The sequence below is a fragment of the Oenanthe melanoleuca genome, chromosome 2, assembly GCF_029582105.1.
Source record: "Oenanthe melanoleuca isolate GR-GAL-2019-014 chromosome 2, OMel1.0, whole genome shotgun sequence".
Taxonomy (NCBI): Eukaryota; Metazoa; Chordata; class Aves; order Passeriformes; family Muscicapidae; genus Oenanthe; species Oenanthe melanoleuca.
The window spans coordinates 67796521-67812295 of NC_079335.1; the positions used below are offsets into that span (position 1 = coordinate 67796521).

Consider the following 15775-nt stretch of genomic DNA (forward strand, 5'->3'; position numbering starts at 1 on the left):
TCTCAGGTTTTTATAAGTTCCCTGAGGATGTGAAAGCAGGATTTATTCAGAAGGAGGAGGGAGAACACTTGAATTACTTTTTAATTTGTTTTAAATGTTGTTTAAATGATTTAAAGTTAATTAATGACTGGGTTTATATGCCTTTTCAATTGTTCTGATTTAGATTTTCTTTCCTTGCACAGAGGCCTGAAATGTGAATGCTTCATGCTATTTTTAAAGTGTCTTTGCATTTGTTCATTAACTGAGGATATCATGAGTGTTAGCTGTGATCTTCTCCAATCTTTGTGGCAGACTTGTTAGAATTCTCAGGCAATATGTGATATCTCTCAACAGCATTTTTGGGATGAGGACAGGGATATTGAGTCCTTATTAAAGATATTCTTTATCTGGAACACTTTCAAATGCCCAAATTATGTAAGCCTTAAAGAAGGAAGCTAGTTTTTTGTATTAGAGTTTGGATATGGGGTGCTGGGGTGCACCTTTTACTGCTGTGTGATACCAAATTAAAGGGCTGAGGACTTCTTAGACAATTGGCATGGGGCAGTATTTTGATAAGATCAAAGAGGAGCTGTGTGTCTCTCTCTGTTGATACAGATAAACAAATAATTATTGATAAACCAATTAAGAATGGAGATTATATCTGTTTTATTTGTTTCTGTGTTTCACATCAAATTTGTGTAGCAATTGCTTATTTTGGATGTACCAGGCTGTAAATAGTGCATGGTAATTACATAAATTTTCCATTAGGCTTTTAGTATCTGACTTTTAATGTTTTTTTTTTTTTTTTTTTGTGCTTTTCTTCCTGACAATTTAGTTAGAAGATAATTTATTTCATTTATGCATTTCTACAGATGTTGAGAGTCTATGGGTAACATGGGGTCTTTTTGCTCTGTTCATAGAACCATAGACAAATAATCTATTTTATCTTACTCTTTGGCCAGAGAGTTGCCTGTTAGTCTGAGATGGTAAAACAGTTAAACTTGGCTTTACACTTTTCACAGGTTAAGGCTGCTGGCACAGACAGGTAATGACCATCAAGCTTGTCCAATAACAGAGATAAGGAGTGCTCCAGCTCTTTGTCTGAGGAGCGTGCTGTAGCTCCTTTGTCTGAGCAGAAGCTGTGTGAGGTATTCTAAAAATGATGCACCAGAGACTGCACTGCTGTCTGAAATAGGACAGATTGTGTAAAATAACTGTGTCTGTAGTAGGTCTCTCTACTATGTGGAGCAAAGAAATAGAGAAAAATAATTATTGCATAATACTGCTAATTGCTGCCAATGCCCCATTCTGGGTTTCCATTAAGAAAATTCAGAGAAAATGGGTGAAAGATACAGCTGCTGTTTGGAAGGTGTAAGAGAAACAGAAAAATAGAAAAGCCTCCTTAGGTGGTTTATATACTGGAAAAATTACTAGAAATATAATAGAGAATTTAACCAGTTGTCATCTTTGTAAAGATAGCAAATAGGTAAATGTAGCTTTAATAAAAGAGAAACCCTGCTTTACAACTCCATTACATTGCTCTTGATGCATTTAGCAAACAGATGGATGTGATCTGGTTGATACAGGCTGGGTTTCCACAAAGCTTCCAAATTCCCTCATCAAGAATTTCAAAAGGAAACCAAGTCTCAGTTCTCAGGTCATCTTACTCTTAAATAACAGGCACTAAGGAAAAGATAAGAGAGGTTTCAGGTTAGGACTAAATGATCTGCTCATCTAGTGGTGAAATGTTGCAGCAGCTGCGGAGTATTTGGTCATCCATGATGATATTAAGAAATGACCTGGAAAAGGAACAGTAAAGTGAGAAATTTTGTTGCTCCTACTTGAGTTATCTGGATAGCAAGGGACAAGGCTGAGTAGGAAGAGCAACAGTTGAAAGACGTTATGAGGCTGAATGCTGGGAGTGCTTGCAGATGAAAGTATCTAAATTCAGTGTGGGGAAGGGTGAAGTGGCACACATGAGAAAAGGCCACTCGGAATTCTCCCTTGTAAGATACTGATCTCTCAGCTGGCAGTAACTGATTAGGAAGGAAGATCTTAGAATCACAAGACGTTTTTGTTTTAAAAAAGTCATCTCAAAGCTCAATAGCTATCAAAAACACAAATCAGATTCAGAGCATTTTAGGAGAAGAAAAAAGAGTAAAAAGATAGTTTTATTACACCACTACATTATGAGCTTTTTTTAATGCCATCTTAAATACAGCAACAGTGTTCCCCTTGTTTCAGAAGAATATTACAGAATAGGATGAGACTTGTGGAAGGACATCAAGGGTGATTAAAGGTGTGGAGTAGTTTAGTACAGTGTCCTGTAGGTACCTGCCACAGTCTAATAAAGAAGCCTGAGCAGAACCCTTAACCTAACACATGCAGCTATTTTTGGAGAGTACTGAAGAGAGTTGTACCCAAATAATTGTCTCATACAATCTGATATCACTCCAGAAAAGTCACTGGCAGCATTCACAATGACTTCACTAAGTCTTCTTATCAGTGGTAATTTGATGACCAGAAAAACATGTTTCCCATTAAAAACAGAAACAGCTGCCTCTGATTGCTATTCCCAGTCACCAGTCTCTCTGGTTTTTGCTCTTAAGTGCAAAACCGCATTCAGAGAATGAAATTGGAAGTTTTGCCAGTAAATCATAGGACCAATAAGAATTTTGCACCATGAACCCTAAAGCAACTGGCCTGGTATACATTTTTTACTTATACAGCTCATCTTACAGGTGGCTGGGAGCTGTATCGGTGATGTCCAGTGCACTCTACAGGGCACGTGCCTTTCACTGATGAAATAAAAAGCAACATGGAAGATGGGATCCCTTTGCATGTCAAATCAGTATCAGATACAGGTGCATGCCAGGTATAGTCTCTAGATTGCATGTCCTCTGAGGAAGGAGCTGTTGAGACACTTCTTGTGCATTGATGGGGATACTGTTTTACCTAGAAAATTATGATATCTCTGCTCAGGAGATAGTCAATCTTTAGGTGTTCCCTCTGTCTATTCACTTTTGCTTGAAGGATCAGGCAATATTTTTTTTAAGACTGTATAAGGGAGGAGCTTTTCTTAATGACTTTCACTTAATGGCCTCGTCAAAAAAGCAGTCACAAACTACTGCCCTTCACAGACGTAAAATTTTGTGATGACATATATTAAGTATTATAGAAACAATAGTCTCTCTAACAAATCATAAACCTGGAAAGTTTTAGGTAGTTCATATTTCCACTGAACCTGACTAGTGCTATCTTACAGTAGAAACCATTATCAAGGTGTACAGAACCAATTAGCAGAAACAAGAGTGAGTCGTAAAAGAAATCTGTGGTCTTTAAAATGACTGTACCATGGTAAATGACTAAGAAATCAAAACTTGGCATTTAATTTCCACTTGGAAGGTGTTTTGTTCATTTTTTAAAGAGCTTTAAGCATGACATTCAGTTATCTGAATGAGAAATATCTAGACTTGTTCATGTCTTACAAAACAATAATCAGATGGCAAACATAAAGCCATCTGACAGCACATCAGATAATGTTTGCTGTGCAGTTTGGATGCTTAATTTAGCTAACAGCTGCACTTTGGTTTGGATAAATGATGCAGACCCAAATTAAAAGAAAAGAGTAAAGTGCAATGATGGCTGAAGGCTTATCTTGCTGTCATGTAAAGCATAAAATTTAGCAAGGCTAAAAAAAGCCTCTAGAGAAAGGGAGTAATTTGTACTTCTTCTTATGATAGAAACAGCTCCAAAAATTAATTCTGGTGTATGCACACTTAAACACATTAATTCTTTTAAAGTAGTTATTAAAAACTACAGCTTAAATGATACATGCAGTGTAGTGACTACTTTCTCAAAATCTCCAGAGAGTATTAGTTTAAGAGTATGTTGTATTTTAATACTGTATTATGGAATTTTCTTCTCTGTACCTCTCAGGAAATTCTGTTGTTTCAGTCCAAATTGCTACCCATCCTCTTTATTGCACCTAATGCTCAACTCATGTTGCTGCACATTTATTCACTAATAGCATGTGTCTCATTGAAAAAAAAAAAAAAAAAAAAGTTGTAGAAAGCATTTTAATAACTTTAGGCAGCCAACTTATTTTCTAGCAGCTTTTTTATCCCTCCTTTTCTTTCAACTCTTTTTTCCTTTTTTGATTTTAAATAGGGTAAAGTGTCACAGTGTGATGAATTATTTAAAAGGAGTCTAAGCTTTCTCAGTCAAGAAGCGATTAACTACAATTGGTTATACTTTTTCCTGAAGCTTGGCCAGTAGGAACTAGGATGTTAGCTCAGAATTTCAGCAGAGGTTTTTGTGTTATTGAGAAGGTACAGCCTCTCAGAAGTGCAGTTGGAGCTAAGACTCATTTTGCAACACCCCTTTGAGAATTTTTATTCAGATAATGTTCACAGTCAAATAATAGGTTTTGCACCAGAAGAATATAAAATTTTGAAATCTGCTTTAAAATTATGTCTTTTTACATTGTGAGAGAAATCCAATGTGTGGCTATTTTGCAGTTTAAGAAAGAGTGTTTTTACAACTTTGTCTGGGAAATAGAAGCAATGGTGATTTAAATTGCTTACCTCTAACTGAGGGCTGGACTTTGTGAAATGCTGACTGCTTCACAATTTGACTTGGACAGGCTGTTACTTTAGAGAGGTTGGAGAATGTAATTATAAAATTTTGTAAGGTTCTTCCATGATCTGCTTTCCTGTTGTCTTCTGAAAAGTCCAGTCCTGCACTCTAACCTATAAGGTCTGAATTGACATCAAAGTTGGAGTGACCTGATGATGGTTAATATATATGCAAGAACACAAGCAAGGTGAGCTTACAGGGTCTTTATATTACAATTTAACGTACAGAACATAATAATCATGCAAAAGTGCAAGATTTGTTTGGCAGGAGGACTTCCATTTTTTTTTTCAAGAAACATATGTCTTGAGAGTTGAATCTTTGAATTATGTGCAAGAAAAATTCTTGGAATAGTCTTTTTGCCAGCATCAATAGCGTTCTTGATCTTTTGCAATAATCCAGTTGCTTCTGGCTGTGAGTTCATGGTTCACCTGCCAACTGTTTCTGAACAGACTATACTACCTGCCTTGGGAATGATACCACAACTTACCATCTGGTGAGATCATGATAGCATCACTTGACCTCCACATGTGGTCTCTGTCAAGCACTTCATTGAGAACTGGCAAGACGCTGGGGCCGGAACATACTGTTCTATGCAGCCCTGAATTTTGGCAGGGTTGCAGTGCTCAGTAAGTAAACTTCATCTGGCTTGCAAGTCTCAGACAAATAGAACAGGCTGATGTCATAGTAAGCTTTAACTCTCATTAAAGAAGAAAGTATGTGTCAAGTAATTATGAGGCTTTGTTGGGCATGGTATTTAGGGGAAGTTAATAGACAAAGATCATTTTGAGGAGCGAGACTTCTGAAGAGCTGGCATTCAATGGGTGATGAAAAATGACCCTAGCACTGTGCTTAATTTAGAAACTGGGTTTGCATCACTTTTCAGACTTTGCTTCTAACTCCACCTTGCACAGTTCCTAAATTAAAAAGGTAAAAAAATTACAGAATAGAAAAATTAATGAAGTAAATGTGCGCTGTGTCAATCAGCTTTAATTTTATGGCTTATTAGCATAGTCATTTTTTAGCCAAATAAGAAAATAAGGAAAAATATCGTGGGTATAATAAAAATTGTTCTCTGTTACTTTAAGCTATTTTTCACAGAACTGTGGAATTCTTAGGGATGGAAGGGACATCTGGAGATCATCCAGTCCAACTCCCCTGCCAAGGCAGGGTCCCTTAGAGCAGGTTACACAGGAACATGTCCAGAAAGGTTCTGTCCCAGACAGGGAGACTCCACAACCTCCCTGGACAACCTGTTCCAGTGTTCTGTCACTCTCAAGGTAAAGAAGTTCTTCCTCACTCTGAGGCACAACTTTGAGTGTTTTACTTTATGGCCATTGCTCCTCCTCCTGTCACAGGACACCACAGTAAAGAGTCTGGCACCATCCTCTTTAAAGTTGCCATAGGTCATTTAGAGAAATAGAGCCTGACTCTCTTTGCAGTATGCCTGTCCTAATGAGAATATAATTTCTCACCTCCTAAGACCCAGTAGACAGCTCCTGAGTCCTGCTCAGCTCTATGTTGCTGATGCTTCCAGGAGTGGCTAGCAAGCAGTGTGCCATGATGGATTGATTCCTCTAACAAGTCTTCATAGAAGAATCTATTTGTAATTTTGGATAATAAAATTTTACGCTTGTGGTGGGTAGTTTGATGTAGTCCCATATTATGCTGTGGTCCTGATATTATTTCTAATTGACACTGTGGTACCAGTTTGCTATTCTCCCCTCTTTGTACTTTTAGGTTGTGGAGATACAGAAACTTTTGGCTGGCATTAATAAGTGCTGGAAAGAACTAGGCTTGAGTGGGATTTTGAAAGGGGCACTGTGAAGGCATGGCACTCACGAGGTCATAGTTAAGGGTCCCTTCTACCCAAACCATTCTATGGACCCATCGAATCAGAAAGGAATCAGGATCACTTGACTTACTGCCTAAACCATGTTTCCCAGGCATTCTGTGTGCCTGTGGAAGGAGAAGGCTTATAGAAGGATGTAGAACACTGTAAATAATCAGATATGGCTTTCTCAAAACTGAGAAGACTGCCAAGGTGACTTAGTGCTAAGCACTAGAAATTTAACTTGGTTATCTCTACAGAAGAAAATTTTAAGTCTAGAGAAAAACCTAAAAGCTCCAGGAAAGTATGCCACTTACTGGAAGTAGAAAGGGTAGTGTTCTCCTTGCTCCTTGTCATATGTTTGTGTGAATTCCCTTCCACATTCTAGCCCTAACAGATTTTAGGCTACAGCACATCCTTTTGGCAAAAAAAAAATGGAAAAAGATGAAAAATAAATTTTGCAAATCTTCATGATATCTTTGAGATTTTTAAGGACAGACAAGCAGATCAGCCAATCATCCAGCCTGTAATCCAGGGTGTGAGACTGAGAAAAAAAAGATAATGTAGGAAATTCTTAGTCTAGTGACTTTCCAAAAGGCAGTCGCTTGAGAAGATGACACTGATCATATCAAATTCATTGACAAAGTTGTCAGAAGAAATATGAACTGCACTGCTGCTATTCATCTTCCACTCTTATTAATGTTCATTTATTCTGTTAATTGTATAGTTCTAATGAAAAAAGATGTTCACAAATATGAGATGAAAATCTGGAGGTTGATTTTGCCTTTTTTTGTTTAATTTCTCTAGAGGAGAAATTAATATTGGTAGCAAATCAGTTTGTAGTGGTTTTAAAATGTGATTTTTAAGGTTTTGATGGTTCCCCCCCACAAAAAATAAAGACATAAATGAGGAGAATTACATTGTATTCTGAGAAACAGAGGAAGTTCAGTTCTTTGCCAAAGCAAACATCCGCAGTCTTGTGTAGTCTACATGTTTCAATGCGTGTGAAAATATTTGGCGTTGCAGAGTGATTTCCTTGAGTGGAAATAATACTGTAGCTAGAAATGAGTTTTTGCAAAGAAGGAAATCACAGCTATCTTGGTAATTTAACATCTCAGATTTGTTTATGGATGGTTTCCTGTCTGACACATTTAACTGAACAAGTTAAAGGGTTTAAAGATTAGAATGACATTAATTTTTAACTGTCCTTGACTGTGACATTTCACAAAGGGTGTGTTCTATAAAAACAGATGGAAAAATGAGCTTGCCCCTTCACCTTGTGCTGGCTTTCTTGTGTTAACTGATTTAGCTTTCTGTCACCAATCAGCCAAGTGTTCAAGGACATACTTGCCTTTTGTCTTCATTTTGTGAATAAATGGCACAAGAACATAGCAATTTCTGTAAAATCCAGTAATACTAAGCTTTTATCTCTTATTGAGACTGAGGCATTTTTGCAGTCAGAGCTGTATTTTTGATAATCAGTATTAAATTTTATGATGAAATGATACTAAAAATATAAGATTGTATTAAAACTATAAAAATATTACAAAATTTATTATAAAATTCTGTTTAACACCAAAGTTATATAATAAAAAAATTAATCTGAAATTAAGCATCCTAGGCAAAATGTTTTGATATGTGATTAAAATATTAATGATAGGGGTATTTTCAGAAGGTGGATGCAGTTTGCACTCTGATTCTAAGGTAGTTCACAGTGCCTGAGCACTTCCAGCAGGAAAGCATCTGGGAAGCTGAGGCAGGGAGTACAGGTGGGATGCAGCCATCAGGTGAGACAGACACCTGCACAATACAGGGAAGCACAGTGCAGAGTTTCAAAGTCAACAGGAAGCCCCCTAATAGGGAGTGGTGCTGCCAGGACTGAAACATGGTTATCCTGTTCCAAGAGTTCCTTGTTGTTACTGTGGACTTAGACTCAAGTTGGCAGTAGCTTGGGAGTCTCCCATCTAAATCTGTTTCTGTGTCCAGAGTTACACAAACTGTCATGTCTGGTCTGTCCAAATATCAGTCCTGCTATCCCAACATACTTACTCATATGGCTTACTTAAAGCTAAGCCTGTTATTATTTATTTTATTGCCAGGCTTGTGAGATCCAACACATCAGTATGTACAGAGTAAAATAACCAATGCAGAGAAACTGTTTGCTAATTTCTAAAGTGCAGTTATTTCTGTGCATTTTACCAAAATGACAAGTTTTCCAAATAATACCCTCTTTAAAAGTGTTTCAGTGTGTTAGATTGTTTTATTATCTCTGTGTGTGTTATTTTGGTAATATGTTGTTGTATTGCATGATATCCTAGTAAGTATTTTAAATAACCCACACAAATGCATTCTGCAACGTCAGGACACACTTCTGAGAGGCATCAGGCTCCTGTCTTTGAGTGCAGTTTCTAATATACTTGTGTTTTAGTGCACTTGTGTACTTATGGATTAAACATTCATCTTTTAATCAAATGAAACAGGATCCTACCCAATAAGGAAAGAAGGTAGAGAAGTTCAGTGCTGAGTAGACAATTCTATTAAATGTAGCTTGCAGTGGTCAGCCTCATGAGTTGCTCATACACCCAGTTTTGAGAGCTCACTGAATTTTCCTTTGTCAGTATATGCTGGTGAAAAGACTAATGATGTATGACCTGTCCAAGGAATACTAGGCACATGAGTAAATGCTGTATAAGACACATTAATGTTCATGTGGGACTTCTTGTGGTTTCTAGTGTTAGGCATGTTGAAGCATCTGCTGCCCTGTGAAAATGCAGAATCAGCTGGGCAGAATAGCTTTTATATCATCAAGTTTACTGGACAGATTTATGTCTCCATTCTGCAGCTGAAAGATTTATCTGTCTGATTTTCCTAGAACGACTCCTCTTGGATCAAAATATTTTCTTCTCAACTGCTTTGAGTTATGTCATAGGAATATGTATTTAAATCTAAACCCATAAATCTTACATACCAATCTATCACTTGTCTTTCAAAGAATATTATAAAGGATTAGTGCAGTTATATCAAGAGTTTAAAGCCGATTAATGAAATGTGTCTTTTTTCTTTCAGAACTTCTTGTAAAATGGCTCTTAATTATTTCAAGTTTTATTGAATTTTTTTGCCAGGGGAAGCAGTTTGAGATGGTCCCACACATGGTTTGGGATGATACTGTTGTTTGTTCAGTTACAGGTTAGCTTTGGGTTTTTTCCTTTGGACTGCATTTAAACATTTTTGAGATTCAATAGGCATTCTGACCCCACACAATATCATCACCATCAGGTGTATCAGAATCTGGATTGCTTAAATCAGAGTGCCTGCTAGTCAGTGTGGAGTGATGGAACCACTTTGTAATGAGGGTGTGCCAGTGATTGAATCCATGGGTCCTTTTCCCAGTTCTTTTTCTTTACTTCTAAAAATGGTTTCGACAGTCATTCACTGTTTCCATGAATAATACAATTTGTATACAAATTAGCCAATTCCTCTACAAAACAAGAAAAGGTCCTGATGTGTAACATTGTGTAAAAAGGAGAAAGAAGCAAGGGAACAGGGACTTTCTTCACACAGTTTATATCATATGCTATACTTTTTTTTTTTCTGCATATGCACAATAATCATCTGACATCCCTTAAAAGCAATCCTTATTCCAAACATGATTCTATTGCTGATATATCTGTATCATCTGTAGCTATGCTGTTTGAGCAGGAAGAAAATTGCTTTAAGGGGAATTTTGTTTAATATTGAGACTGGAAAATTTTTAGGTTTTCAAGATTTTTCCTTTTCTGTGTCAAAATGATAGGGGTGATAGTAAAAGGAAAAGTCTGTTGCCATAAGACAAATGCTTCTTACAATGTTTATAAAAATACTGGAAAGACTAGTTTGGATTTTGAAACAAAAACTGTGCCAATTAATGGTACAGTTTCTGACTTACAGAAGGAGGCTCAGTTTTGGGAGCCATAAACCTGCAGTGAATTTTGGCCTAGTTGGGTCTGTGGGTAAAAGAAAGTTAGCATTTACCAGATGACTTAGTACTTGGTCGTAAATAAACATTTCCTTTAGAAAGTTTAAAAGGGAAGGGCTGACCAATACAAAACCAGTGTCTGGCCTGTAAGCAGAGGACAGGCAAGGCAAAGAGTGGAGCTCACACTGAAAGTTTGTCTGAGAACCCCCCTTGTCTCTGAATGCTTGAAGAATTTTCAGTAGTGGTAACTTTTGTTTCCTTGGGCCCCTTTAATATTTTTCATTACTTCATTTTCATTGCAACCTGACCCAAAGAAAATACTGGACTTTTGCACATGAGGAAACTTAAACTCAGTTTGCACATGGACTCCTACAGTGTTCACAGGTTGTTTGCAAGTTGGGTGACTGGGAAATGCTACTGATTGAAAATTTCAAGTATTGGCCTTGTAGGATTATTTTCCACACAATTTTGACAAGTAACCTCCCCATTATATTGTTGTTATGCTCTAAATATATTCTGAAATGTTATCTAGAGCCCTCAAATTTTGATAAGTATGTTGAACTTTCAGAGTAGGAAAACACATTCACCACATTGCTCAGATATTTTGTCTGCAATATTGGAAGTATTTTTCAAAGAACGTGTGAGCCCTGAATGTGGTAGATTTTCTTTGTATTATTATTGTATGTGATCTTCTCAGTAGGGGAAGAGAAATTACACTCTTTTTCAGATTTGGGTCCTCTTGACCTCTTTTATTCATCTCTAGCTCAGTTCATGGTATTAATTATAGTCAGAACTTTCATCCTTTTCATCATTTTCATCCTTTGTTGTAAAAGGAGCTGATCTAATAATTTCTTGTTGATAAATATAGGTGAAGCACAAGTGCTAAGACAAGGAAATATTGTTGCACTCAGAGAGGAGTTCCTGTACCAAAGTTTCAATTGGAAATTACTCTAAATAATGTTGTTAAGGCTTGAATTCTTTATAAAAGAAGCAGCCAACCATAACAAATTATTTTCAAGTTCTATTGGTTTTGTATATACAATTGGAAGAAAGAAACAGAATTTTCTTTGTGCTTTTTCCATTCATGTTTAGCCTCATAGGTTTACCAAAATTGGGATTGAGGAAAAGATACTTTTAACAATTTTTATGACCTGTTCTTGAACTAGACACTTTTTATACACATTGTAGCATGACTGACTTTAAACAAGCTTTTCATCTTCTTTATGGTGTTTGTGAAGAATACTGCACTTAGCTGACACTATAATAAAAGCATTTTTGTGTGTGCATTTCACCAAACTTTCTTTATTGTAGTCGTGCAGTAGCTATTTCCTAGCCTGTTCTTTAACTGTAGCAGCATGGTCATCCATTCATCTGTGTAATGTTCCTCAGAAGATTCGGCTAAGTGAGATTACACAGAGCTGAAAAGGATAAGCTGACTCCTAACAGGGATCCTTTCTTCACAGGAAAGCAGTTATGTGTCTGTGGGATTTGGCTATACAAAGCTAACATCCTTCACTTCTGCTACTTGGAGAAGGGTGATTAGTGATCTCTATAATTGTAAGAGGGATGACACATTTCCTTCTTTCTGCCTTGATTCTCATGATTTCCTAGCTTTATCTTTTAAATCACCAGTCCAACCATTTTTTGTGCTAGAATAAAATGACCTTTTTTTGTCTGGAGAGGGAGGAGTGAAGGTAGAAGCTGCACAAATGCCATTAAACACCTGCAAAAGTCAAGCTTGTACTTGTGAAGTGTTGGGAAAGTTCAGATGGTGCCTGTCTCCCGGATGATTCAGGTTTTCCATCGCTACTGAATTTTGCAGTCTTTGTAGTAATCAAAATTCTCACTTTGATAATTCTCTTTTTTTTTTTTTTTTTTTTTCCTGTAAGGTAGTACCCTAAAGAATCAAGATACAGTATTAAGTGCCTACATGTTGCTAGTTATTTAAATGCAGGGCAGAAGAATGGAATTTTTTTTTTCCGAAGTCTGTATTTGCCAGTTTCTTTGATAGAGAAGAATGCAGCATTAGGTGGCTGTCCTTGGTATAATTCCCCTTGAAACCAAAGCCTGATGAGTCTGTTTCACTGAACAGAATTTCTGCTGTTCAGCTCATTATTGGGCATTCTGGTTCAACTTCAGTTAGTTGTGGTTAGTTCCTAACCACTTCAGGCAGTTTCTTTGTCAGGGAAAGTGTCCCATCTTTATGCAGAGCAACATCATAACACTGGGCAAAAGTTTTCCAGTGGAAAACTTTTTCTAAAATTTTGCTGTATCTGTTTTGAGCATTTTATGTGGTGATCTTTTCTGGGTATTAGTCCAATTTTTTTTAAAATCTGTGAAATCTGGTGACCAAAATTTAGGTCCACAAAATTCCTAGTTACTCCTAACATTAATTTTTCATTCAATAATTATTTCAATAATTAGTGCCCATTCACTATGCCTAACTTTGTCTAGATTGGCCTCACTGGCTTTAGTCATGCACTGTATCTGGTGGAAATTTAGTATAAAATGCTGGTATAATCCATGATAGTAGGAATTAGGTCCAGGACACCTTTCTTTCCCACCTTTGTTTGGTGTGAAGCTGCAGCTCATCCTGGCTGGTGTACTCTATGGCCAATATAGTTCCTACCAAGTTTCTCCCATGCAGGATGCAGGTTCACCAAGGGGTGGAAAGTGTGCAATTGTCATGTGGCATGGTGGTTAAAGCATAATCTTCAAAGGTGGGAACAAAAGGATTCTTTTTTCAAAATTTAAGACCCTCCTGAGTGCTTTTAGAAAGGAAGACTCCTTTCCTATCCTGATCTTTGTAAAATTCATTTATTCTCAGATTTTTTACTCAGCATAGGAGAGGAAATCTAAATGAGTGCCTTTCCTCTGAACTCTGATGGTAGATTGAAGCAGTGTGAAGCTACTATTTGTTTAATGAACTCTCCCACCACAGTTGTATTTTAAGGTTCCATTAATCCTCTGGATGAAAGGAAATATTATGAATATGATTGTTGTTATTTTTACTTTTATTAGTTAGGCCTTTGGAATAGTAGAAAATCACCCACGGTTCTGTATATTAGATATAGAAGTAAGACAGACAGAGCAGTTAAATTAAAGAAGTGGAGACTTCTTTGGAGGAATACCAGCAGCATGTCATACGTGGGCAGCCACCATTACTCTGCCTCAGCAAAGCCTGGTACTGATTAGTGTTGTCAGTACCTGTCAAATATAAAAATTCCACAGATTTTCCTACATGGTTTTATTATTATTATTTTTCCGGAAAAAGGAAGTAGGACTAAGTTCCAACAAGCTACAGAAAATATTATGCAACCCAGTGAAAGCCAAGTAATTTGTAATAACATTTTTCATATTTTTAAAAGCAGCATAAACAGTAATAAAGTGTTGGCATATCAACCAGCATGTTGCAATTATTGGAAGCCAAGGTGTTACAGATCTTCAAAAGCGTGTCTGTGAAGTCCAGCAGGCATGAATAGAGTATAGTGTGATCTCATCATCATGCAAGCAAACAGTCAGTTCTGATTCTCCTCTCTTAGACAACAGTTTGAGAGGAAAATAAAAGAAATGAGGAAGATTTTATTCATTATACATGCAAATTGCTGTATTTAACCATAATTTAAATTTTGAAGAAATCAATGGAAAAAGAAGATTATGGCTCAAGCTTAACAACACACATAGTGTTGTGCTTTGCTGAGTGTTGGGCTCTCTAGTTCACTTTTTCCATAAACCATCAAATGCCTACCAGACTGGTATTTCTGCTGTGACACTCATCTGCAGTTCTTGTCTCCTTCCTTTTCTGAGTGCAGTATTGCTGTAATTGTTTAATCTCTGGTTGTCACTATAAATGCTCGCTCGTTATAAATATACTGTGCTGAGAAATTAGGTCATATGGCAAACACTTTTTTTAATTATTGAAAATTTACATTACCAACTAAATATATCCTTCACTGTGCTTATTTTTCAACTTTGTTAGATATCTCAAGGAGCATCCCTGAACGATTTAAGGAAAAAGAAGAGGCGTGCCCCTCTTCCACCAACTGCATCTGCTCCACCTACTCCTGCCATGCCAAACAGGACTGAAGACAGGGAAGACAAGAGGAAGAGCACAATGGGTGAGAGGCGTTCTTTCTCCTGAATAACCCTATTCATGTGCTTTCAGTGCTCACTGCTTGAAGTTGCCTTAATTCTGTTATGCTGTGAGTTTGGAAACTTTTGTAACTTGGGGGAAAAACTACATTTCTCTGCAGAATGAAAGTCTGGAAATAAGTGTTTGTAAATTATCTCTTTGTTTTTTTTTAATGGCACCATTCAGAGTACCACAGGAAAGTAAAATGTAGATAACACATCAGATGATTTGAATATTTGGCAAAACTTAATATACAAAGGCACTAGCCCTGAGCCTATTCTGCACCTTGAAGGTCATGACTGGTTTGCTTGTAAATGGAAATACAGAAATAGTAAATGAAAATGCTAATAAATGGAGATAGGCCAGGCAACACTGAATGCATCTGAAGCCATGAAGTTCTGCTAGATCCAAAGTACAGTCAACTTGGTTCAGCGTTCCCTCATGTTTCTAAAGCCTGCAGATATTTGATTTTCATGTAGTCCTCCATCAACTGCCCATATAAAGTAAAGGTTGTTTTTTTAAAATTTCATCCTCACTTTTATTTTAAATCAGTGTCTGATAATTCTTTAGCTAATCAGTAGAATAAAAGAGCTGATGCTCTCAAAGGAATGCCGTACATACCTGGACTCAACAAAAGAAACTGTATCTTCAGCTGCATTGGCACCACATTTACTCACACAGGAAAACTGAAAAACATTCTCCCAGACCTCTGTTTTTATCTGCCTGGTAGCTTTTTCGGATTGGTGAGAGCTTTGCCTGAGTGAGGACACCAGGATTATGCTTCTAGAGAGCAAAGTGATTTTATAATGGATCAAGTTATGAGATAATGACCCCTCATATTGGAACTCATTTTTCAGTACATTAAGAGAATCATTCTTCAAGTGCCATAATGCACTCAGTGCACTTCAGTTCACGCCTTTGACCTCATGTTTCATAAAATGCTGAAGACATACAGATATGACATTCTGTCATACATAATTGCTTACATTACAAATGCCTCACAGTTTAGAAAGAAACCTCTTGGCTTTGTTCCAACATTTATTTTCAGTAAATGCTTCACATTTAATGCCTCAGCATTTATGTAGCAGCAGGAGTCCATTATCATGTGACACATTTGACTGCACTGACATCTCTTGTTTAAACTCTTTAAGGACAGTGTTATTGCTGGGCCATATAACACAGGAGTTTTCAGGGAATTAGCTTACTTTTAATCACTACAGATGTCACACTCTACCACTTCTCA

The 15775-nt window shown here is 36.9% G+C and overlaps 1 protein-coding gene across 15 annotated transcripts in view; it reads left to right on the plus strand.

Moving 5' to 3' along the window:
- Positions 1 to 15775, plus strand: part of COBL (cordon-bleu WH2 repeat protein) — a 155747-nt gene that overhangs the window by 89530 nt on the left and 50442 nt on the right. For all 15 annotated transcript variants that reach the window (XM_056483122.1, XM_056483123.1, XM_056483130.1 and 12 more), the window contains one exon: positions 14380 to 14518. In XM_056483122.1, the coding sequence (XP_056339097.1) occupies positions 14380 to 14518 (139 nt within the window). The remainder of the gene's footprint in view (positions 1 to 14379; positions 14519 to 15775) is intronic.